At 43.7% G+C, this 26,950-nt stretch overlaps 1 protein-coding gene across 1 annotated transcript in view; it reads right to left on the reverse strand.

Annotated features, from left to right (window-relative positions):
- Fat2 (FAT atypical cadherin 2) overlaps positions 1-26,950 on the reverse strand; it is an 82,283-nt gene that overhangs the window by 22,778 nt on the left and 32,555 nt on the right. Inside the window, exons 6-17 of the mRNA XM_047555511.1 lie at positions 26,674-26,884; positions 24,476-24,615; positions 23,578-23,859; positions 22,688-22,898; positions 15,917-19,975; positions 14,178-14,374; positions 11,740-11,893; positions 9,560-9,793; positions 5,409-5,792; positions 3,510-3,724; positions 2,128-2,265; positions 1,406-1,549 (exon numbers count right to left, since the gene is read on the reverse strand). Coding sequence (XP_047411467.1) covers positions 1,406-1,549; positions 2,128-2,265; positions 3,510-3,724; positions 5,409-5,792; positions 9,560-9,793; positions 11,740-11,893; positions 14,178-14,374; positions 15,917-19,975; positions 22,688-22,898; positions 23,578-23,859; positions 24,476-24,615; positions 26,674-26,884 — 6,369 coding nt within the window. The remainder of the gene's footprint in view (positions 1-1,405; positions 1,550-2,127; positions 2,266-3,509; positions 3,725-5,408; positions 5,793-9,559; positions 9,794-11,739; positions 11,894-14,177; positions 14,375-15,916; positions 19,976-22,687; positions 22,899-23,577; positions 23,860-24,475; positions 24,616-26,673; positions 26,885-26,950) is intronic.

Raw genomic sequence — 26,950 nt, forward strand, 5'->3', positions numbered from 1 at the left:
TCTTCTAGCTGCTGCTTCTCTCTGCTAGCTGCTTCTTCTCACTGCTAGCTGCTGCTTACTGCCGCTTCTGCTTACTGCTGCTTCTCCTTACTGCCGCCTCTGCTTACTGCTGCTTCTTCTCTCTGCTAGTTACTGCTCCTTGCCTTCTACCTACTGCCCGCTTATATCCCGTCCAGGAGGCAGAGGGCGGGGCCATGCTAGTTGAGATCAGGCGAGGAGCCAGCTGCCCTATCACGGCAAAGGTTAAAGCGAGTACGCGTTGTGTGCGTGGACTTAATTGAATACTGCCAATGATAAATCACCTGAGTGTGCTTATGTTAATCAACCTCCTCACTGCCCATGTGATCAAAGCAACCTCCGCCGGCCGCCAGGCGCCCTCCCGGTGCAGCCCATATGGCACAGCCCCCAACATTTTCTTTTTTTTTTTAAATAAAACCCTGATTTTGTTCAGGCATAAAGTGGTAATAACCTCAGAAAAGACGTTTCCCTTTTATGAGAAGATGAATTATGACTGGTCCAAGACAGCTATAATCTGACTTCCTGTTTCAATCTTTCATTTCATTTTCAATTCTGATTATTGGAGGAAAGTCTTCTTTAACAAAAGGAAAAAAAAAGTCCTTCAAAAAAAGTCCTTTTCTGTTTGCCTTTGAAGATGATTAGGCAAGGATGTGATAGTAGAGCTACAGCAGCCATTTTGCAATCATCAGGAAGTAGATGAAGGAATTTCAAAGACATTAATGCAAAGCCACGATACTGTTTTCTTACTGAAATAACCAAATCTGAATGGAATTTTCCACCTTCCAATTTCTGATGATATTAAATAAGTTCTCATTACTTAATGAATTTTTAGTCAGGTAATGTGTTATCTGCAGCCAAAGCATCTTAACTCATACCTGTAACATATAAAATAGGTAAGATGGAACGACGCTGGGCAATGCATAGTAGGACCCAGAACTCTGCCCTCTTATTCACTTCCTAACTTCGATCGACACTTATGGACTTGACAATTCCCCAAGGCCTTCTTCAAATCCTGCATGCAAACCATTGGAATGGTAGAAACAACTTGGATTCTGGAAAACATCCTGGGTTTAAGTCCTAAGTTTGCCACACCCCACCTATAGCACGTTTCTGCACCTCCATTGTTTAAATCTGTAAAATGGGTACTACCTCCTTTACATGGTTTTTGTGAGCCCATAAGTAATGGACATGGAAGTGCCTAACACAGTGCCTGGTTATTTTTCATCCCACAATCCAGAGCCTCCTTCAGCTGTCTGTGTTGGCTTTAGGGTCATCAGCAGCAAGGTCCCAGCCACTTGGATAGACCAGTTCTACGGGGAAGCACCTCATGCTGGGAGAAAAGTGAAGATGGGAGGGACCCAGGGCACCGGTGCAGGCTTGGACTTACTTGGATAGTGGTGCTGTAGTTGAGCTGGAAGAATCTCGGTGGGTTATCGTTGACATCAACCACTTGGACATTAATGTCTGTGTCCTTGTACAGTGGGGGCAGCCCACTGTCGGTGGCTCGGAGCCTCAGGGAATAGCTGGATGTCTGTCGCAAGATGCCCAGTGGAGGGTTAGCAACAAGACCCTTCCCATCTGCCCCTTGAGCTACTGCTAATGTTTTCAGTTAAAAAAAAAAAAAAAAAAGGATGGAGACCCTTCCCCTTGCCCACTCATAGCATTTTAGGGCTCAGGTTCTGGAGTCAGACAGAAGCAGGTGAGATTTAAAACTCAACCATTTTCTAGCTATGAGACCTTGGGATGGTGACCACATATGTGAAGAAAATATTAGGACCCTCTTCTTGGGATTATTTTGAGGATCCAGTGGCATAATATATCTAACTCATTTAGTGACGTGCCTGACACACAGCAAGTGATCAATAAATGGTAGCTGTTTCTGGAAGGAGCCACTGATCCCTGATCAGTTGTGACCAGGGAAGTTTAAGGGTTCCTCGGTCCCTCTCCTGCCTCTGGCCTCACAGTTCATAGAGGCTCCCCTAGAAAACACGAGTGCACACACTTTGGGCGTCAGGATCAGGTGTGGACCACGACGCATCCTCTGGACCAGCAGCAGGGCCAGATCTCTGCTCTGATGAGCTCAGACTGGGCCCCTCCCAAATGACTCACCTGCTCCCAATCCAGAGCCTTGGCCACCTGTAGCTCCCCCTTCTTGGGGTGGACAGTGAAGTGCCCGAGCTGGTTCCCTCCTACCAGGCTGTAGGTAATGGCACTATTAAGGGGTCCGTCCTCATCACTTGCTGACACCTGCAGTGGGGGAGGTGATGGTGAATGGAGGCATGACAGGAACCAGAAAGGAATCTTGGCCCCAGGAGCAGAGGGGAGACAGTCCCTGCCAGAATGACTGCCACTCAGGTGGCAGTCCCTACCCCATGGTCATCCCTGCCAAGGGACTCTCTCGTGGATTTCAACATGCCATCTTTCATTTACTTACTCATCCCCTCATAGTGACAGGGTGTCAGGGCCTGTCCTAGGAACTTGGAAGGCAAGGAATGAACCAAAACGAACACACCTGCAGAAAATGTCTAACCTACGGGTGATTCTAATCTGGGGTAAAATATGATTGACCTCATGAACACACAGAGCACAGGGGTCCATTCCACCTGGGGAGATGAGAAAGGGACTCCTGAAGCCTGGGAGGATGTGGAGGGTTTCTGGGAGTGGAGAGAGTGATTTAGAGGAAACACTGTGAGCCCAGAGGTGTGACTATGCAAAAGATGTTAGGGGGAAAGGTCCATCTTCCTGTGTGGCTGGAGGGCAGGGTGCATGCTGGGAGTGGAAGGAGAGAAGGTGGGAAGACTGAGAGCAGAGGGCTCAGAGAGAACTCCAAGTGTGGGCTTGCGGGGTTCCACTCCAAAGAAGGAGGGAGCAAATGCATTTTCAAATGCAAAGAAATAGTATCTGATGTCCCCTCAGCCCCTGTCCCCTGCATACACATTTGCATTCCATATCACTAACTGTGACCGAACCCTGCCCAGGCTTTGGAGTCTCTGGTAGACTTCTGGGGTCTCTCTCTCCTGTTTTCTTCCCTATTAAAAAGCTTGGTTAAAGCTGAGGGCAGTGGTGCATGCCTGTAATCCCAGGGGCTCAGGAAGCTGAAGCTGGAGGATTGGGAGTTCAAAGCCAGTCTCAGCAACTCAGCAAGGCCCTAAGAAACTCAGTGAGTCCCTGTCACTAAATAAAATACAAAAAAGGGCTGGGGATATGCCTCAGTGGTTAAGTGCCCCTGAGTTCAATCCTTGTTACCAAAAAATAAAAAATTAAAATAATAAAAAATGAACCTTGCTTATTCCATGCCAATTTTTATCATTATTTAATCTTATCAAGTGGCTCTCATATTCTTTCATGAGAGATGGTACAGTCCAAGTCAAGTCTATGATGTGTCAATTTGATTGACCAATCCACGCTCACCAACAACTGGGAAGAGAGAGAGTGAGAGAAGAACCCACCCAAGTCCATGCCCCACCAAGAGCAAAGTTACAAATCCTTACTGTGAGGATGACATCACCCACGATGGCATTCTCTAAGACCTTCGTATCATACAGGTCCTGAAGGAATCTGGGGCGATGTTCGTTGACATCTGTGATGTTGACCACAATTGTGGTCACATCGCTGAGGGAGGACGAACCCTTCCGGCTGCACTCAATGGACAGGAAGTACTTGGGATTTGTCTCAAAGTCGAGGCTTCCATTGACATAGAGAATCCCTGAAGAAAAGAGGCCATAGGAGTGAGGAAGCAGGTGGAACCACAGAGGAAGAGGACTGGAGGATCTTGAGCTTAAGCAAGGTTAGGAGAGATGAATCCCCATGAGATCTCCCTGCGCGCTATCCCCTCTCCTTTGCCTTCTCCTTCCCCTCTCTCACCTCTCCCTTTCCTACCATTCCTAAATCTGGGTTTCCCTCATTTGCATCTGTAATATTTCATTTAGATCACATTTAAATCTGTGCTGCCCTATGAATCTCATTTATATCTATAATGGAGGCTTCAGGTTGACAACACCTGAACTTGCCGTCCGTCTTAGCCACCGAAGAAAGAGCCAAGCAGCCCTCACGTGCCGACAGCACCACGCAAAGAGCACTGTGTTCAACTTGACCTGATCAAAGCCTTTGATCCAAATGTCATTCTTAGGAAACGCAGACCTAGAGGAATGTACTTTATGACACTATAAATATGCAGCCAGCCAATCAAAATATGAAAAATTCTACCAGACACCTGAGTCAAATGTTTCATTAAATAAGTGACATGAGGAAATAAAGAGGGAGAAGAAAATGTTAGTGAGTAAAAGAGGTTTGAGATATTGTATGTCAACCAAATGCGACCTATGGACACTTTGGTGATGTTGAAAAGCCAACGTCAAAAATACGTCTATGAGATCATTCAAAAATCTGTTTGGCTGGCTATTTGATGATATTAAGGAATCTTTAGGTAAGGTATGGAGGGTTCGTTTGTTAAAGGAGTCTACCATCTACGGATACACACTAAAGTATTTATAAATGGAATCATACAGTGTCTGGAATTTGCTCTGAAACAGTTTATCCGGTACCAAAATACAGCTAAATAGGAGGAATAAATTCTTGTATTCTATAACATCATAGGATAACTATAGCTTACAACAATAAAGGATATATTTCCAAATAACTAGAAGAATCCAAAGGTTCCCAACACATAGAAATGATAAGTGATTGAGGAGATGGGAATGCTAATCACTCTGATTTGGTCATTACACACTTTATACATGTACCGAATTACTGTACAGTTACCCATAAATATATGCAAATTTGATGTGCCAATTAAAAAATGTTTGCCCTATTCCAGGTGCGCTGGAGGACTCTGCATGGATGCAGCTAACCTGGGCAGCATGAGGGCCTTCTGCAAGTTTCTGTGAGTCTGAGTTAGGTTCAATGGTCAGGAAGAAAGAAGATAAATGGTTTCCTAAATCTTCCCCTCTTCATGATAATGAGAGGAAACTGAGGGGTATCAGGGTGTTTGGAAGGCATATGGGGTTGACTCTAGGAGGAGGCAACTTGTCCTAAACTGCTTAAACATGGAATTCAGCGAGTGCTTGGTGCCTCTGTTGCCTAGGAGGGAGCCTCCTCCAGGCTGGGCCTGAGCTGAGACCAGGGAGCCACAAACTGTGGGAGGAGAATGGACCATTGAGGGTCCTGGACACAGAGCCCTGGGTGGAGACTGGGGAAGTAAGGGAGACTCCCACATAAGCTGGCCCCAGGGTGCAACAAGGGACCTGTACCCAGAGAAATGCAGAGTAGAGAAAAGATCAAAGGTCTGCCCTGGAGAGGGACTGTGTGGGGCACATGCACCTCTAGGTGGAGGATCCAGCGTTCCCCCAGGCAGTGTAGCTGCAGTGTAGCTGGCTCATGCACCATCTCACCTGTGCGAGAGTCCAGGCGGAACCTCCCCTGCTCATTCCCACTGATGATGCGGTAGCCCGTCTTCTCAGCACCCGGGCGCGTGAGGGTGGCCAGCTGCAGCACCTCCGTGCCAGCTGGGGCATCCTCCCGCACCTGCACACCGTACTCAGTGTTCAGGAACACGGGCAGGTAGTCCTCCAGGCCCACCACGGAGACCGATACAGTGCCCAGCGTGGAGAGTGGAATGGGGGAGCCCAGGTCAGAGGCACGGACTGTGAGCTCCAGCGTGGTCTGTGCCTTGGCCTCCAGGGGCTTCTCCAGCCGAATCACTCCCGTGGTGGCATCGATGGAAAACTGACCTTCTGCAGAATCCGCCAGAGAGTAGACCACCTGGGCGTTGGCTCCTGCCAGGGAGACCAAGGGCAAGATCCATTTGGAGACCCCTCTTCTGACCCAGCTAACAGCTGACCACAGGAGGTCCTAGGGAGAGGGCTTCCCATAAAGGCTAACATGCTCTGGGTGTATTAGGGGTGAGAACCTGTCAAGCAAGGGCTCTTACCTAGGCGGGTCCAAGGCCTCATAGAAAGGTTTTTGGTGGGAGCTTGGGGGTGTAGTCTGCAAACCTACCTAACTACCTGAAAATGTTATATAGGGTCCAATGTCAGCTTATCAATGAAAACTGTGCAAAATAAACCACCCACACTGAGTCCTTTAGTTGTGATAGTACAGTTTAGTACCTTGATTGTGGTGTTGGTCAGATGAATCTATACATGAGATAGTGCATAAAAGCACACACATTGTATATATGAATATGTAACAACAAATCACACTATAATGTATGATTTTAATGCACCAATAAAAACCACATATAAAACATACACAAATAAGGGCATATAAAATCTAGTAAAATCAGAATATGACTTTTGCATAATGAAACTCACCATTCTGTATAAATTATAGGTGCAAATAAAAATTTTAAAAAATACAGCTTATAGTCTAGCTGGGGATAATGTACCAATGACAAGCTTCTGGTTTTGATATTCCGCTGGCTACAGCTATGTAAAATGTTGCTCCTGGGGAAGCTGGTGAAGAGAGCTCTCTTAGTACTATTTTGACAAGTTCCTATGAATTTATAATTATGTTGAAATAAAAAGTTAAGAAAACAAACACACCCATGGAAAGTTCTCAGTAAATCAAAAATGTTACTTCTGCTTTGGCTCAGATTCTGTTCTTTTCTTTGATTATAAACAGCTGACAGAGTTGGCTTGTCTAGGGCCCATAGTGCAAGAAAAATACCAACATTTAATGCTCAGCCCTAAGATCCTTGCACTCACAGATGAACACGGGCCCTGAGCCTAAGGGGCTCACATTGCACACACGTGTGAACACACGCCCCTGTGGTGGAAGGTTACAGGGACTGCCTATGTAAAGAGTTGATTTACATCCATCAGATACACACACTAGAGCTTCCCACTTTATGCATTTTGAGATGCTATCATTTTTCAAGAGAAAGGGAGATACTGGTTAGGTCACACCTGGGATATTTGGGTAGAATGTAAGGGTTAAAAGAATCATTTCCAAGGGTTAATGATAAACTGTTTCACCACCAGAGAAGGAAAGTGGGATTGCAACCCCATGATTGAAGGCACTAAGGCCCTTCCACCCAGAGAGAAGCTTGAGGTTGGAGCAAGTAGTCCACATCTCTAGTGTCAGAAGGGCCATCATGGAAAAGGGACCTAGGGACTGTGGAGGACTGAGACCAGGACTAAAAGGTGTCAGCTCCAAAGAAGTGGCACTTGATAATTGTCTGAGGAACAATGGGAGTCAGGAAGTGGGAGCTTCTGTCCCTAGAGGTGTGCCATATGCAAGCAGGGGCCACCTGAGCACTTCCAGGGCCTTGTAGCCATTAGACTGAGGGGTGGGTGAAGTGGATCACTCCAGCTCTCAGGAACTCCCATCTGTCCTATTGAACCCCGCTCCACAGCTCTAACAAGACTGTCCGTTAGCACCTGTTACCCGCAACACACACACGAACACACACGGGTTTCCCAGATCCAGCTGGGGCTGTTTGAGCTCCCAAACCTCTCAGCTCCTTCACTGCCAAGCTAAAACCCAATCTCTCTAGGACATTTCAAATTGCTCTTCTGGTGTCAAACAAGGTAGAGTTGTTTTGACTCCACTTTTATTATTATCATCATTGGTATCCTATGTTGATCTGGCTACTTTGACCCCAAGGGCATTTTCTAGCCTACTTGAATTATAAAATTTGACTCAGGACAATTGGATCACAATAGAACATTTCATGATGGCAGAACCCATAACTGGCACAATATGGGACAGATACTTATTAATGAATTCATTTGGTTTTGTGCTATGGTTTGAATGTGCCTCCCAAAAGTTCATGTGTTGGAAAATGAATTCCCAAATTCAAGTTAGTGGTGTTTGCAGGTGAGGTCTTTGGGAGGTAATTGAGATTAGATGAAGGTCATGAAGGTGGGGTCCCCATTATATTAGTGGATTTCTAGAAAGAAAAATAGAAACTTGAGCTAGCAATTGCTTGCTCCAACTCACAATGTGATGCCCTCTGCTGTGTCATAATACAGTAGGAGACCCTCGCCGGATGCCAAGCAGATGCCAGGGCCATGCTCTTGGACTTCCCAGCTTCAGCACTGTGAGCCAAATAACCTTCTATTCTTTATCAATTAACCAGTTTGTGGTATTTAGTTACAGCAACTGAAAACAGACTAAGACCCTTGTAAATTTTTAAAAGGAAAAGAATCAACCCCAATGAAGATAATGTCATTAAAATTAGAATGTAAAATGTTGAAAATGTCTCAACTTCTTGTACAGAAATGAATCGAGGAATTTAGTAGGCTTAATGCAGTTAATGCCCCAGATTCCTTTCTTGTGTCAAATTAATCTAAGTTGAATAATTCTTATTGGCACGTTTCTTTTTTAAAAAACATGAAACAAATTCATTCATTTTTCAAGTGTCTTAAAGCAATTTTACATGTAAGTCAGTTTTGAAGGTAAGCACAAAATTTACCAGTTTGTAATAATAACTGGAAAAAACCTCAAGTGTCTTCTCTGCACACAGCACTATTCTAGATGCAATGAAAGAGAATCTTAACCTTTGGAACAAGATTTCACTTTCTGGAATTGCAATATCTCTGTTATGGTTTGCATGTGAGGTGTCCCCCAAAAGCTCACGCATGAGACAATGCAGAAAGTTTCAGGGGAGAAATGATTGGGTTGTAATAGTCTTAACTCAATCAGTGAATCAATCTCTGATGGGATTAACTGAAGTGGTAGGGTGTGGCTTTGGGGTATACATTTTGTATCTGGAGAATGGTGTCTGTCTCTCTCTCTCTCTCTCTCTCTCTCTCTTTCTCTCTCTCTCTCTCTCTCTCTCTCCTTCCTGATGATGTGAGCTGTTTCCCTCTGCCATGCTCTTCTGCCTTGATGTTCTGCCTCACCTGGAGCCCTAAGGAATGGAGCCGGCCTTCTATGGACTAAGACTTCTGAAACTGCAGCCCTCAAATAAACCTTTCCTCCTCTATAATTGTGCTGGTCAGATCATTTAGTCACAGCAGTGAAAAAGCTGACTAAAACAATCTCCTTTCCCAGAAAGTAAAAATACATAAAACGGCCCTTACTTCCCATTAACCTGCCCCAAACCCATTTCTGGATCATGGAAAAACTAATTTCTGACAAATTTAAGATGTGAGAAGTGCAGTTCCTGCTTTCCCCCAAATAAGAAAGCCCTCCTTTTCACTAAAAAAAAAAAATTTAAAATAAACCATTTCCCATGCAAGGGTAGTTGATTGGTATATTTCTGATTGAGAGTTTGTATTCAAAATGCTTAGGGGCAAATAAATAAATAAATAAATATTCTTGAGGTGAAATGGCAGTATTGAAAGTTCTGCAGGTCTAAGTAGCAGGGGAGAAGCCCTGAGACTGAAACGTCTTGTACCTGCCTCAAAACGTGGCTGAAATCATTTGTCGCACAGCACTTGGTAGGTAGTGGTACACCAACAGTTCCCACCTTTAAGCATGCAGAGGCTCGATAAGGAGATACAGTCCTTACCAGTCCCAGAAAGACCCAGAGAGAGTCAATGGCAGATCTAAAGGCAGAACAGTGGAAGAGGCCTCCACTCCCTCTCAGACTCACCTTGGTCAGGGTCCCGGGCAAATACCACAGCCACGGGGGTCCTAACTGTGGTGTTGTCGAAGACAGCCACAGCACAGTGGCTGGGGAAGAACCGGGGGGCATTGTCGTTCACATCCTCCACGTGGAGGGTAACATCCGCCTGGCACGATCGACCACCTCCATCGGTTGCCTTGGCAACAAGGTTGTACACATCCTTCTTCTCACGGTCCAGGGCTGTGAGTGTGGTCAGCTCCCCTGGCCAGAGAAATGACAGAAACTGAGTTTTCTCTTGGGGGATGTTATCCCAGGTATGCTCTCTAGAAATCCATAGGAGACAATTCCAGTCACAGAGTTCACCACAGTGACAGGATGTCAGTACCATGCAGAGGAAAGAAGCTCACCCTATACCCCCAACACCCACCTGCTTTCTACTGCTCCCAAACATACTCCACCACCATCATTACCAATTTAAGATTCATTAACAAAATACAAGTACGCACAACATTTTTTAAGCCCACTTAGGCAATTTCTTTTTTTTTAATATTTTTTAAAGATGTTGATAGACATTTTTATTTTATTCATTGATTTATATGTGGTGCTGAGAATCGAACTCAGTGCCTCACACATGCCAGGCAAGTGCTCTACCACTGAGCCACAACCCCAGGCAACTTAGGCAATTTCTAACATAAAAAAGATACATGTGTCTATCTTTTGGTCCACAACTTCACTTCTGGGTATATATACATATATGTATGTATATATATGTATATATGCACATGCACAGATATATATATGCCAGAATAATTAATCCAAAGATAAAAATACATGTATAAGAATATTATCTACAATATTGTTTATAAAAGCAATATATTAAAATTATCCTATATGTCTTTCAAATAGGAACTGGTTAGGTATATCATGACTTGGCCATACAGTAACCTACAGTACAATCAGAAATGAATTACGATAGAGCTCTATGTTCTGGCCTTGATAACACTTGCAAGATATTGCTAAGTGAAGAAAAGCAAGTTAGGAAAGAGAATTCTATGTTAGTGAAACAATTACACAGAGATTCTAGAGACATGTGGAAAAGCAGTCTGGTAGAATAGACACCAAGAGTCCCTGTCTTTGCAGGGGCTATCATGCAGACTTTCCAGTTTCTGCATGACACACACCTACTCTGAATTTCGTACAATGAGCACGTATTATTTCCATACTCTGAAAAACCGCCCAGTTTGTTTTTCTTCTAAGTCCTCACTGATCATCCTGCAGCTGAACAAACAGACGCAGAGGGAGATTAGGAAACCTGCCTAGTCACTGAGCATGCCTGTGCTGGGGTCAAGAAGGACGAGTTTGTCTCCTGTCTACCTGGACAGCTTCCTGGGACACTACTCTCGCTGGCCACCTCCCTGCTCAGGAATCTCCAAGTCATCCTTTGAGCTACTGAATTCAAGCCAAGTGTGCACAGCTGGCCCTTGTGACCTGGATATTGCTTGCTGCCCCAACTGCTCCCTACAGCATCAGGACAGGAATCCACGTTGGAAGCACACCCTGCCCCATCTCCACCAGACTCCATAGCCCAGCCTCTCCTGGCTCTTCATGAGTTTCTGTTTCTCTCTCTCTGCTTTATCCCCTATCTAGTCATGATGACAAGAGCAGCCTACTGTGCCCTTCTTAAGCCCTGTCCTGGGCAAGCCTTCCATGTGCTTTATTGCTTGTGATCCTTACAAAGTCCCATTAGCCCTTATGCCCATTTAAAATACGAATTCTCCTTCCACTTTAAATGCCCTTCCCTGCCATTCTCTTACCTCTGGATAACTACAATATGTCCTCAAGGCTCACATAAAATGGTATTTCCTCAAAGAAGTTTTACTTACCCTTCTCCCAAAACTAAGTCAATTTCTCTTGGCAAACACCCTTTTACACACCAGTTTCTTCTTAACACATTTCAAACCACTGATTTAATGACTGCTTTTTTCATAAGATGAAAAAGACCTGGAACTTATCAGTCTATTGATTATGTCCCCAGTATCTAGTGCAATGCTTGGTGCATAGTACCAATATATGTTTGCTGACAGATGGGCAGATGGGTTAGTGAATTCCTGTTTCTTCCCCAAAGAGCCTACCATGGCACTGGGCCCTTGGTATTCAGTAAAAATGTTCTAAGTTCTAATCTTGATCCTGCAACTCAGGAAACCCACCTGTATGAGGATCCAGCTTGAATACATGTGCCCCAGGTCCATGCAGAGAATATGTGATCTGAGCATTGGTGTCAGTGTCCAAGTCTGTAGCCGTAACTTTCAAAATGAAGTGTCCTGGAGATACATCTTCACGGACATTGCCAGTGTAGAGAAGCTGGAGATGGAAAGATAAAGCGGGAGATTGTGGAAGCTACACTTAGTTTAGAGAGAGGAAAAATGACAAGATGGAAACATGTAAGGAAAATGGAGATTAAAAGCCAGAAGCAGGATGACCAGAGAACAAGTTAGAAAAGAAGGGATGAGGGAGAAGTTCCACCACCCTGAAGCCCACGTGCAGGACGGGAAGGCCTGATGCAGCCACCCGACAAGGCGCCCTTGGAAGCTTCTAGGTGAGATGGACTTGACACCAGGGGTCTCAGCCACTCCAGGTCAAACCCCCACCTCTGTGAAGAGGTCAGGCTGTCAGGCCCACCTCAACCTACATTCCCAGGATAGACCCTTGTCCTCTGAGTCTGGTCTGAACCCCAGTAGCCCTCCACTGCAGCCACCACCATAGAATGCTGGGGGTGTGGCACAGGGGAAAAGCTGGAGTCCCTGAGAGCTCAGTTTCCTTTCAGTGCCTGGCCATCCTGGTTCCCACCACTGCAGGGTATGGAGGCCACTCATGCTCTGGATGGAAGCTTCATGCCCAGGTGGGCTATGTGGAAATGGTCCTCCACACTTTCTTTGCCCGACTCTAATGATGTTGAGGTCCATTCCTGAGAAGATCGCAGTGAGCCTGGTCCCAACCTCTCCCAGCATGGGGATGATGGAAGTTTTAATGAGACCAAGGGAAAAGGGAAAAAAATAGACACCTTTCTCCCCAGGAAAGCTGCCCTTATGAGACCACACAAAATGTGGTCATCTGGGGTTCTGAAAAGACATCTTCCATGCATACTGACAATCCAGACTCTTTTTTTTTTTCTACTATGCTTTCCTTGGCTGGAGTGTAGAAGATCAGAAGAAGGAAAAAATGAGAAGATATATGTATTTGTGTGTATTGCAAGGTAAGTGCCCATATGTATGTATATATGTGCAAATAAGTCAATGTACAGATGTAAATTCAAATACATTTGTGTGAATTATATATGTATCTATATTTATGTGTAGGTGGGCATATGGCTGATGGGGTAGCTATGTAGTATATGCTCATGTGTAGCTGTGTGTATCTGTATTGGTAGATGTATATTTATATGAATGGCATGCATTTACATATGTATAATGAATGGCTGGATTTTAGGTAAATAGAAATTATGCTAATTTGTGATATTATAAAATTAAAATGCTAACAGCTTATCTGCAAGTGTTAAGGTATTGCAGATCCCCTTGGTCCAAAACTACTTCTTGTGTTCAAAAGACAGCTATGTCCTCTAAAAATACATTTCCTCTCCTGCTAATCACACATGCACACTCCTGCATACATGCACATGTTTGTCTCAACATCTGTTCTCATGGGGAATTTAGGGCTCAAGGACATAGCTCCTTAGGAAAGTATCCCTTACCGAACGTAACTGTCATGCCTGCATGTTTGTGTATGTGTGAAACCTGAAGGGGAGTCTGCATTGGGTGATTTTACCCAAGCAGGTGCGGAGATACATAGGCATAAGGGAGGGGTGTCTCTGGTGAGGTCCCTGGGTGTATTTGACAAAAGTGAACCATGTTAATAGGTGAGCGGTTGTTATGGTTTAGATATGAGGTGTTCTCTGAAAGTTCATGTGTGAGACAATGCAGGAAGGTTCAGAGGAGAAATGATGGGTTGTTAAGAGTCTTAACCTAGTCAGTGATTTGATCCCCTGACAGGGATTAACTGAGGGGTAAATGAAGTGGCAGGGTGTAGCTGGAGGAGGTGGGAACTGGAGTGTGACTTTGGGTATATATTTGTGTCAGGTGAGTGGAGTCTCTGTCTGCTTCCCAATCTCATGTGAGCTGCTTCCCTCTGCCACACACTCCACCATGATGTTCAGCCTCACCTCAAGCCCCAAGGAATGGAGGTGGCCTTCTATGGACTGAGACCTCTGAAACTGTGAGCCCTCAAATAAACCCTTCCTCCTCTATAATTGTGCTGGTCAGATCATTTAGTCCCAGCAGTGAAAAAGCTGACTAAAACAGTAGTGGAGAGGACTTGCCCAGTGAGCATGGCTGACTGTTTGAAGAATGTGTTATTTTGCTTCTAGATAAGTTTTGCAGAGAAGTGGACCTTTGTAAAGAGTGTAGGAAGAGATATGTAGACCAATGGTCCCTGCCCCGGGGCACTAGTCTGAGGCCCACTGGGGAAAAGCAAGGGTAGATGAGGTCAACGATGGCCAGTCTCAGAAATGCACCCTGGGTCCTTCTTTCTCCTGTCCTTCTCTCTATCTTCCTTGCCTCCACTTCCCACTCCACCCTCAACAGGCTCTCACCTGTGAGCACTGCGGGCTGTTATCATTCATGTCCAGGACAAAGATCTCCACAGGGACGGAAGCCTGGAACTTGCCATCTGACGCTGTGATTCTGAGCAAGTACTTGGCCATGTGCTCGCGGTCCAGGGTCTTCCTTGAGTAGATCCTCCATTCATCCCCAACTTGGCTGATACCAAATTGGCCCAGGGGGTCTCCCTCTAAAAGCATGGGACACAGCTTTCAGAAACCGAGCAGCAGGAATGAATCAGGCTATGTGTCACCTGCCACTGCCCACCTGCCACTTCTTTTAGGGTGGCTGAGAAAGGCAAAAATGTTTTCCCTTAACTAGGGACCCATAATTCCACACTGAGTCAACTTTTGGTGTTATGAAGCTTCTTCTGACTTCAAAAACATGTTAAATGAAATTATCACTGCAAGAAGCACCACTTCAGAATATATGACTGGCAGGGGCAGGCTTCTTACTTTTTGTGATCCAGAGGCACAAGTGGAAGTTAAAGGGAAGCAAATTTCAATTCTATATAAGACATGTCTATCTGTAGCTATTCACCAGCAAAGGGGTGGAAAGTGATCAATAACTCTAAACTCTCTGAAGTTTTATTATACAACTAATGACAGACTAAATGGAGGGTCAGATGGAACCTAGCTTTGCTCATAAGATGTCTTTCCTTGATACCAATCACTGACAAGGATGTGGGAAGATGGACTCTCACTCTGAGATCCTAAAATTCCAGAGGTCCAAGGTTCAGCTGCTCCAAGAGTTGACTTACATGGACATTTATTATTCTCTTATTCAGTGATTTTAAGACTCTTGCATTTTTAGGTGCCTGATATTGTAAGATGATAAGATTTTATTTTTCTAAGACTACTTCAAACAGCTCACATTCTGTCTGTCTCCACAAGTCCATGGTTCTTGGTTGGAAGTTCAGACTCATTAACTCTCTAGTGGACAGCTGTAAGAAGGATTCATGTTTATGGGCATGGGATGACATGGCACTGGGGCTTGGAAGAAATTGATACTCTGAGTGAAGAAACTCTTACGGCATTGTTTGGTTTAGTCTTTGGATAGGAAATGGGTGTAATTCAGTGTACAACAGGTATCCATTGAGGAAAGCAATTTTTGGTTGAAGTTTTAATTCCAGCCCTAATACAAACTCAGAGTAGAGCCTTGGTTGGCCTTCTCCCTCTACCTGGATCTTGGTTTTCCCATCTGTGAAATGAGGGGGCAGGGCTGGATGGTATCTTAGAAATGTTGTATGTCACTCTAACACTTAGGTCCTAAGATTGACTAAGAAGAATTTTCTATCATCCACAATTTGTCAGCAGCAGGAGACTGCTCTATAAAAATAGTCACCCGACAGAATTTTCATGGATCACACAACTAATACTGGGACCCCTACTATCCCCCAGATGATAACTGACAGTACTTTAAAATATGATCTTTTTATTCCATTTATGTCACCTAAAATAATAAGATATCCCATTTCAAAGTACTTTCTAATTTAAAGGGGACCCTCAGAAATGACGCCAGGTAGGTCTTCCCAGCATCCCTGTGAGTTGAATGAGAACAGGCATGCCAAGTCTAAGATGGAATGACCGAGGCCCCAGGGGAGTAAGTGATTTTCCCAAGGTTACACTGCTAAAACAAGGCAGAGCCTGGACTTAATCTAGATCTTGGAGCACCTCTCACTGAACTTTTTCAATGCATCCCAGTGCCTCCAATCCATGACAGGTGTCCTTACCTGTGATGTAGCAGGTGACCTGTCTATTCTGTTCAGAGATGTCAGCATCCAGGGTCTTCAGAGTGACCACAAGCTCACCAGGTTCACTGTTCTCAACCACAGATCCTCTGTAGTCTTCAGAAGCAAATCGAGGAGCATTGTCATTCTCATCTGTAATGGAGACCTCCACCAGGGCCTGAGAAGATAACTGGATGGTCTGTCCATGGTCATAAGCTACCACATAAAAATGATAGGTCTGGCGGGTCTCACAGTCAAGTTCCTGGAGGGTGGTGATCCAGCCACTCTCACTGTCAATGGCAAAGAGTTCATGGATGTTGCTTCCAGGCTCCACTGACAACCTGTAGCTCACCTGTCCATCACTCCCCGTATCCTGGTCATTAGCAGTCACTTGAATGACTGTGGTTCCCCCCGGCATATTCTCAGTGAGGAAAGCCTTATATGGATCAGCCTCAAATATAGGCCTATTGTCATTGACATCTTTCACTTGGATGTTGACAGAGACCAAGGACACCAAATCAGTATCCTCATGGGGGCAATGTGCCATCAGATCAATCTGGTACCATTTGGTGGACTCATGGTCCATGGGCTTCCTCACTTTTAGAACCCCTGTGTCTCGATCCAGAGAGAAGATGCCATCTTTATTGCTCTCTGGTGTGGTACCCTGTACCAGACTGTAGATGACTGGATCTTGAGCTGCCACTGCTTTAACAAACCCAATTTCAGACCCCTCTGGAAGGTCTTCAGAAGCAGAGAAAGTATAAAGAGGTTCAGAAAACTTGGGCAAGGACACTTCATTAGGAACAACCTGAAGTCGCACTGGTACCAGAGAGCCCCAGTGAGGAGGACCCCCATCTTGGGCTTTGATTTTGAAGTCAACGGCCCTATTTTCCAATCCCACCAGGCTCTCTTTCACCTTGACCACACCAGTTGTTGCATTGACTTCAATGATGTTTTCATCCACATCCTCTATAGAGTCCACTGAGTAGGTGACATCTGCATTCCGACCTTCATCTGCATCGTAAGCCAGTACCTGGATAACCGGGGAGTCTTTACTGACATTAGATGGGATGGACAAGGTGTACCCAGATGCTTTGAACTGTGGAGGATTGTCATTTTCATCTGTGAGGATGATCTTCACAGTGCAGAAAGCCACTTTTCCTCCTCCATCGCGGGCCATCACCTTAATAGCGATGACTCTTTCTGTTGAATTTTCTCGATCCAGTTTCTGCAGTGTAGTGATCTGGCCACTGGGGTTTATGGAGAACTTTTCATCTGCTAGTTTATTAATGATAGTATAATCTACAGTGCCATAGGGACCACTATCTTTGTCTATGGCTAGTAACTCAATCACCTTTGTTCCCACCCTTGCATTCTCTGCTAATTCTGCCTCATAAACATGCTGTTGGAATTCTGGGCTGTACTTGTTGGCATTTGTAGTGTTTATATACACAGGCACAGTTGCTTGAAAGACCCCATCAGAAGCACCTACCCTCAAATTGTAAGAAGAGTCCAGTTGCTTTTTGCAAAGATTGAATGTGGAAATGATTCCCGATGAGCTGTTGATGGAGAAGTGCCGGTCCTGGTTGCCAGAAAGAATCAGGTACTCCAGATGTGAGGTGTCCTTGCTGTCAGGGTCAAGAGCTTGAACCTTAAGAACCAGGTGTCCACAGGTTGCTAACTCACTGACATTGGCTTCATACTGAGTTTCTCTGAACTCTGGGGGGTTGTCGTTAATGTCGGACACATTGACAACCACAAGGGTTTCACCAGTGAGTGGAGGGTCTCCTCTATCCATGGCCCTGACCTTCACATGAAAGTGTTGTCTTGCTTCATAATCCAGCTCTTGAACTGTGAACATCTCCCCTGTGCTCCCATTGATCTGGAAGAATTTGGAAACATCAGAGCCATCCTCTACAATCTGATAGGAGACATCACGGTTCTGCCCTGAGTCCTGGTCAGAAGCCAAGAGCTGGATCACAGGGGTCTGAGCAGGTAAGCCTTCTGACACTGAAGTGGTGTATACCAATTGGGAAAAAGTTGGAGGGTTATCATTGATGTCCTCCACCAGGACTTCCACTGTGGCTTCAGAAAATGACCCCAGTGCTGTGTCTGTGGCTCTGACTGTGAACACATGTCTACTCTTAGACTCATAGTCCAAAGGTCCTGTCACTGTGAGGACACCGGTCTTAAAGTCAGTGGTGAACAGCATCAAGGGCTCTTCCTCTACAATGTTGTAGATAAGCCTGAGTCCCTCCGGACTCCGGGCCTGGGTGTGGAGAATTGGGGTGTAGAGTGTGATATTTTCAGGTACTTTGATTTTGTAGTAAGGACTCTGAAATAGTGGGTTAGATTTATTTCTCACAGTGACAAGTACCTCTTCCTCAGTCTGTAGGGATGGGGTTCCTCCATCCCGGGCAATGACTTTGAGGCGATACTTATTTAAAGCTTGATAATCAAAGGGCTTCTTGAGTGATATGTCCCCAACATAGGGGTCAATTCGGAAATAGGTATAATCTTCTGCAAATGCATATGTGACAGTCCCATTTGCCCCCACGTCCTCATCAGTGGCAGATACCTGAAAGAGAACATCCCCTGGCTCTGTGCCATCTTGGATGATTGTGTAATAGGGCAGATGCTTAAACTCAGGAGGATTGTCATTGACATCTTCAACAGAGACTCTGACTAGAGCCTGCGCCACTCGCTGAGGGATTCGATTGTCCCTTACTTCCACTGCCACCTCATGAGTGTCCTGATGCTCTCGGTCAAATGCCACTCCTCTTGTTTGCAGCACACCTGCTGATTTAACCATATGAAACAAATCTGTGCCATTCAAGAGAAAGTAGGACAAGGTGTCATTCAAATGATTGCCCTGGACACCAAGAATCACCAGTGACTTTCTGTCCTGCATGTTCTCCTTCACTCTTGCCCTATAGACATCCTGATCAAACTGCAAACTTTTGTCAAGAACTTGGGTCAAAGAAATTTTGACCAGTGCTGTGTCTTGATAGAGGCCATCAGAAGCCCTAATAGTGAGCTTCCGAGAGAGTCCCAGGATATCAGGATTCAGAACAGATATGCGACCCGTGATGGGATGAATGGCAACGGCTTCATAGGTATTGCCAGTTTTGATGCTGTAACTGACTTCAGAATCTTCGTCTCTGGCCCGCACCACAAGGAGCTCCATACCTGGATGGATGGGTCCCACAACCGCTACTTCATAGATCTGCTCTGCAAACCTGGGAGGTGAGTCGTTCACATCTCTGACATTGATGATGACCCTTGCAGGCCTAGGTGCAAATAAGATGGGGCTCCCTTGGTCATGGACATAGACGTTGAACTGGAAAGAAGGCATACTCTCGTAATCCATCTCTGATGCAATGGTTAAGGTTCCCATGCTGGGATCGATTTTGAAAAACTTCAAGGCCTCTGGCTCTAAAATTTTATACACCAATAAGGAATTAGCTTCCTTGTCAACGTCAGAGGCATGAATCACAAAGGGGTTGTTGTCTTCATCCATGATCATGCTGTGCAATGGAGCTGCTTCACTAATTTGGCCCACAAATGTTGACTTCAAGAACATGGGAGCGTTGTCATTTTCATCAATTATGTAAACAAGCACCATAACATCAGTAAATGCACCTGCCATATTGCTGCCTCGGATTTTCAGTTGATAAGAGGAGATTTTCTCATGGTCTAACTTCTTCTGGATGGAAATAAGGCCAGAATATGAGTTCATAGAGAAGACACCATCCTTGTTTCCCTCTCTTAACTCATAGGTCACTTCAGAGGAGCTGGTAGCCGAGACGAGGATGATTGGGGAGCCAATAGGGATTGACTCTGGGATCTCTACAAAGTACTCAGCTTTTGAAAAGATAGGTGCACTGCTGTCTGAGGGGTAGATATGAATGATCACCGTAGCCAGGTCATGCCACTGTGGTGAGCCTTGATCTTCTGCCTTCACTGTCAAAGTATGCCGGGTGTGATTTGCCCTATCAAGTTTCTGGGCTACAGTGATGATGCCTAGTAGGGTATTGATGTTGAAGAAACCCTCGCTGTTACCTGAAATGCAAGACAGAACAAACTAAGTTTACCATATCTTCAAGAGGGATGAAGTAGGATTCTAGATCAGTAAAGAGACTACTGCAAAAAACTTAGATGGAGCAGAACTCGCATCCTTTGCCACCCTGGATTTAATGTAATATAGTGCATAGGGTAAATAATCAATTTATGCAATCCCTAAGATGGTGCACATAGTAGGTACTTCATAAATGGTGCTTCAATTATCACTACGCCTCTGAGACACAACTTAATCTACAAACCAAAGCTATAATAGGTCTTTGAAACCAAGAAAGAAGACTCATACTTTACAAAGCACACTTCAACACTTCACCCTGAAATTTCAGTGGTGCTTTTTGTAGGGAAAGCTCGAATCACATTGCAGAGTATCTTAAACCATTCTTCACACAGCTTCTAATAGTTCTGGCTGTATACCTAAAATATGAAACTATAAATGTGGAGTCATAAACTGTCAGAACTGATAGAAACTTTAAAAATCACCTTGTCCAGTCCCTTTATGATCTGCAGTTGGAAAGTTTTGGCTAAGGATTGAGTGAGCAGGAGTCGGGTCCAAAAGTACTGAACAGATCACCTGGATCTCAATACTGATGTACCAGTGACCTCCTACCACACTTATTTCCTAAATTTCAATCTTTCTCACATCATCTTTGTATTTTTTTCAACATCCAACCATTGCCTGTATTATTTTACAATATTATTTAATGAATATTTTCCTTTGAATTGATGCATTCATAAAAATTGCTAAATATTTTTAAAAGGGAACTTTATATTGCTACCTTAAAGAAATGATCATTTGTCCTAAATCAGAGGCTACCATAAAAACAAGACAATGAAAACAATCTTATAAAAACTTGGATAAAATTTTTTTCCTTGAGTGTGAGTCTGAGACCTATTCTTCTTTGATAAAAATAACAAGTAATGAGAATTAGGATAAAATATAAAAACACAAAAAAATAAGAAGGTGAGTGTTTTGCATGGAAAACAATTCAAAATGTAATTAGATTTAAAGTAAATTAAAATTCCATGACTATTTTTTAAAAAAGAAAGTATTAGAAAAGACTAAAGAGATTCTAGTGCCCAAATCAAGCTTTGTCCTCAAATGGAACAGGAAGCTTGATGAGCATCAGGAAGGAAGCACTTTCTTCTAGCCTGATCACCTGCTCAGTGCTATGGATTGGTTTGCCCACCATCAATATGTGAGATTGGTAGTCTCACATTCAGGGAAGTATCACTCTTGACATTTCTTATTCCGTTTATCACATGGGTGCATATTTTATGATATCAATGATAAAGTTAACAGTCAAGCTTCACCATAAAACTTTCAACCCATTCTTCCACTCTTGGAAACCCTTCTCCAGTGGACTGCTTGGGTGGTCTGTGATACAGATGCCAAACAGTCAAAAACCCAGGTTTACAGTGGTTCCATCTAAAGTTGCTAAGTTAACTATGTGAACATAATTCTAATTCTCATTTCTAATGTTATACTTCTGAGAGAAAAAAAAAATCAGGGCACAAGATTCTATATCTGCTATGATTTCAATACTACAAAAAGATGTTAGGAAAAGATAAGAAAAAAATAAAATTGCTATCTCTGGGTGAAGGCAATTATGGCTGGTGGTTATGTTCTTTTTTAGACTTTCCTATATTTTCCATATATTCAAAAATGGGCATGAGTTACTCCTATGCAGAATATTTTTAAAATAATCTGTAAAATAAAACCATTTTCTCCATCAGTAGGGTTGACAGTGAGACGAAATGAGATAAGAGATGTGATTGTATGTCATAAGTCACAAAAAACAAACAATCTATGCATTATAATTTATATTATTCTTCAGGGATAAATGGATTTCTGTCATATAGCAACTATTTCTTCAAGAGAAAAAATGTAAAATGCTCTGGGGTTTTGAGGATGCAGTAAACAAACACTGTGCTCTGTGAGGGTAGAGAGCAAGCCACGTTCATCTCAGTTCTTCTAAAGCATCTAGCTCTATGAAGCATTAACTATTATTAAAGATAATTATTATTAAATGTCATTAATTATACATTATCAACCATTACAAATTATAATTAATAATTAGTTGCCTACTGGATATTATCACTTTTGTTACATTAACAACCTATAATTGACCCTTATCAATGATCATAATAATAACCCCTGGCATTCATATAATATTTTACAGTTTATGACATGTATTTTATCTTTGAATCTTTATAACAACTTTCTCACAAAATAGTATTCCATTATTCCATTTTTTTGAGATAATGAAAACCATAGAGTAGATATTAAATCATTATGTGACCTTAGCAAAAAATAGAAGTTACTCCTGAAACTACGTCATACACCTAATAAAGTATTTACACATCTCTTGTAATGTACATGCATGAAGTTATTACATTTTAAAATGTTGCATGAGCTTCAAAAGCATCTTCTGCACAAATATGATCATTGGTGGTTTGTGTCATATGTATGTAAAGTCTCCCATAACTTGAGTAATCCCTTTACTATTGTTATTACCATCTTTGGTTGTGCCTTAACTTAGGTCATCATAGTTCTGGGGAATGTTCTAGAACTGATATTTGTCAAAGCCTGGAGATCTTGCGGCTTGATTTATCTAAAAATCCATGCCTCTAGTGCTTTCCTTTATTTTCAAAGCAGCTTTTGCCATCCTCTGAACTCCTGACCAGACCTCTCACCTTTCAGAAGGGAGTAGTGGACCTCAGCATTGGCACCACGATCGGCATCCTCAGCTCGGACCTGTAGCAGTTCTGTGCCAGGGACTACGGTGTCAGGAACACTTGCTTCATACCGGAGCTGGGTGAAGTGTGGTGGGTGGAGGTTTCCATCCTCCACGTGAATGGTCACCCACACAAAATTCCTCTTGATGGGCATCTCTTGGTCTCGGACCTGTGGGCCCAAGAGAAGAGTAAGATGAGCAGCAGATGAATGGAAGGAGACAGGGTTAAAGAGTCAGCTTAATGAAATAGGATGCCAACGAAACCTTACCCGATTGTAACTGCATATGTCTCTAAATCTTGATCCAATCTATGACCTGTTTCCTTTTTACAAATCGTTATAATTAGACTTAGCTATTTTAATGAATAATTTCAGTTTAGGAGAAAGGCAGAAATAGGCAAAGAAACAGTATTTTCCAGATTAGTCCCTAGAGAAGTTTAGTTCTTCAAGATGTTAACTTGTTACGCAGGAAAAAAATATCTATGGTCAAGTAAATTTGGGCAGCACTGAATTAAATGAGGTAAATCATTTTTCTTTGCTGCAGGATTTCTCAGAGTCTTCCATATACACTAATGTGCCTAGAGAATAATACATTAGCAAGTAAGAAACCTAAACACATGACAGGAAAACAGAAATTTTTTAAAATTAAAATTTATGGAGGCATTCACTCCAAACCAGGTGCCTTTGGCCAGCTGTGAATAGCACAGTTCTGTCCCATGGATTATTATTATTATTGGGCATCAGCAACTCAGTTCATCAGAGAAGAAGGAAGCTTCCACATGCCTCCCAGTGAGTCCGCCCCCACACATCCACCAAGCACACCCTCACCCCGGTTCTTCAGTTTGCTCACCATAACTGTCAGTGTGTGCTGGGAGGGCCCTGAGCCGAGGTCCAATTTCCCCACAGTTACCAGGACACCACTGCTTGGGTCCAGCTGGAAGAGGCTGGCACTTCCTGGGTCTTGGCTGCCCTGGATGGTATAGATGAGGCCCTTGCCCTTGTCCTGATCTGTGGCCTGGACTCGGAGGAGCTCGACCCCAGGCTGAGTGTCCTGGGGAACTCTGACCTCATAATGATCCTCCAGAAACTGAGGCCTGTGGTGGTTAATGTTGGCAATCATGAAAATGTAGACCTAGGGAGGACACAGAGAGAGAGCGGAGACTGTAAACTGCATGGGGACAAGGACAGTGTCTGTCTGGATCTCCACCATACCATCCATGCCTAGCACAGTACCTGCACACAGAGTCATTATCACTCAATAAATATTTCCTGAATGAATGATGCAATCTCAAAATCACCAGGCTTTCAGACACCATGCTGTCTTGTGGTTTTTTTCAAAAACAAACATTTTATAAACGGGCCTTTTCTTCAAATGAAAAGTTATGTAAAATCCCAATACATGAAACAAACAAAACTCTGGCTGAAGCCAGAGTAGAAATCTAGAGACCCATGGCCTGACCGTCATTCATCATATCCAAGGTGGCCCCTTGGGAATTCTATCTTTAATTAAAATTTCTCATTTAGACAAATCCATTCATCATACAGAGCTCCAGAGTGGGAATAAAAATTCTTCCAAGATCACAACAGTAGAATGTGGATTATGTAGAACTGGAGCCCAGAACTTTCATTTCAGATTTGGTGTTCTTTGAGATGCACCACATCCACAGATAACTTTCTGGAACCTCCTTCCAACCAAGGCAACCTCCCATCTGCTCTCCACTCGGGGACTGCCAACTGAGTCCTCTAACCTGAGTGGCAATGGTGTGGAACCCGTCCGTCACCTCCACAGTCAAGTTATAGCTTGACCTTCTCCTTGTATCGAGAGGCCTGGCAATGATGATGCTGCCTGTGGTCTTCTCAATGTCGAAGTCCATGTCCTTATCCCCACCTGGAGTGGCAGTGGGGAGAAATAAGCACACACAACACAACCTCAGTGACTTAGGCAGCAGAAGCATAACTGGCATCTAGTCATCAGATTTAGAGTACGAGGTGGAGGACTGTGGACATTCAAGGAAGAACCAGAATCAGAGATTCTAAGACTGTTCAGAGATGGTATGTTATCTGAGTGACAGGCTGGAGTCGATCCCCACCAAAGCCCCAAAAGTTGTAACTGATCCTGATAAGTTATGTCAAATTATAATCAAGACCCAGATGATGAGTCAGGGAAAAAAACCAAATATGTAAGGACTGAAGACTCCTATAGGAAAACCAAAATTCACTGTTGAATTGATTCTGCCTCTGGGACTAAGACATAGGAGCAATGGACTCTGCTCCATAACATCATATTCCACTATGCAAACTGCCTGTGATAGTCTTATGCCTAGAAAATAACTCTGCTCAATAAGAAGGAGCTGATTAAATAAATTACAAGAATTCGAAATATAGAATAACATGCACTTAAATGGGTTCTAAACGGGGTTCTGTTTAGTGACATGGAAATGTATTTACCATCTCTTACATTTAAAATGTTATTCAACGATATGTTAATATAACTGTGTATGTGTGTGTGTGTGTGCATGCATGCATGTACATGCATGTATAAAGAAACATATCAAAAGTGTAACAATGGCATTATCTTCTGGTTGATGGGACTTCAAATTATTTTAATTTTCTGTTCCGTATTCATTTGTGTTTTCTTACTGTTCTATTGAGTACATGCCTTATATAAAGGACATTATGTGAAAAGCAGGGGAAAAAGTTAAGCAAATAAAAGAGAAGACAATCAGAACTGAAAGTAAGCCAGGGAGGTGGAAGAGATTAGGCAAGTGCATATCTTAAGCTTGTCTGAGCCTGGCTGGAAATTCTATAATAGAGAACTCCCTAGCCCATGTGGGCTGAAACTCCTGAGAGATTTTTAATATAAGAATTATATAGCCCAGTGGTAGTGCACTTGCCTAGCACATGTGAGGCACTGGGTTTGATCCTCAGCACCACATAAAAATAAATAAGTAAATAAAACTGAGGTATTGTGTTAAAAAAATTCTTTTTTTAAATTTTTTTCAGAGAGTCGCTGGGCACAGTGGTGCACACCTGTAATCCCAGTAGCTCAGGAGGCTGAGGCAGGAGGATCACAGGTTCAAAGCCAGCCTTAGCAATGGCAAGGTGCTAAGCAACTCAGTGAGACCCTGTCTCTAAATAAAATATAAAATAGGACTGGGGATGTGGCTAAGGGGTCAAGTGCCCATGAGTTCAATCCCAGGGACCAAAAAAAAAATTTTTTTAGAGAGTCTATAAAACCTCTACATTTCTATGCAAATTTACTTATATGAACCTTAGTATTTATCAGATTCCCAAAGGGCTTTATGAATTTTTTTCCAAAACCAAAACAACCACCGTTAAAAAACAACAACAAAAAAAAACAACTTATGATTTAGAGATAGAGAGGAATGTGTGTTCGAGAAGCCCTTCAGAGCTTGGACCCAAGTTTCTCTTAAAATGGGAATGAGCCTGGGACTTGGGCTGTGGCTCAGTGATAGAGTACATGCAAGCCCTGGGTGCAATCTCTAGCACCAAAAGCAAGATGAAAATGAGCATTTTCCCTGGATCCTGAGGATGGAACCTGCACTAGTGCTCTGAACATGGCTCAGGGTATGAGCTGCCCTCAGGCTCATAGTCAAGAAGTCAACTCTACACTGAGTTCATGTTTTTGCCTCTGGGTCTTCCTGCACTATCTTAGGTTTCCTAGGCCTTGGAGTCACTAAGGCACTGCCCAGCCCTGACTGGGGTTACCAATGAGATCACAGACATCCCACCTGCGATCATGGAAATAAAACTTGGCAAAAGCCACTACCTCCTGCCCCAGAGAACCAGGGAAGCATGATCACCATTCAGGGCCAAAAGAGGGGCTGCCAAAGAGCATGACCTTGAGAGAGGTCAGAAGGACTGCACCTTGAGGACTAGAACTGGTCTAAAAAGATAGAAGTGATTGGTGCTTCTTGGGACTTACCAGAGATTTGGAACCAGAAGAGGCCAGGTCGGCCCTCTACGCTGATGACCCCCACCATGTGGTTCACGGGATCTGTCTCCATGACTGTAAAACTGTAGTGGTTTTCATCAAAGGCCATTGGTGTGGAGGATGGTCGAGGCTGGGGGATCCATTCTATGTGTAACCGGACACTAGTGGAGAGTGGTGGCTGCCCACTGTCTGTGGCCTTGATCTAAAAAGAGACCAGCACCAAAAATGAGCCACTACCAAGGTGACCTGCTGCCTGCTCATTCATTCG

Source organism: Sciurus carolinensis, chromosome 6, assembly GCF_902686445.1.
Source record: "Sciurus carolinensis chromosome 6, mSciCar1.2, whole genome shotgun sequence".
Taxonomy (NCBI): Eukaryota; Metazoa; Chordata; class Mammalia; order Rodentia; family Sciuridae; genus Sciurus; species Sciurus carolinensis.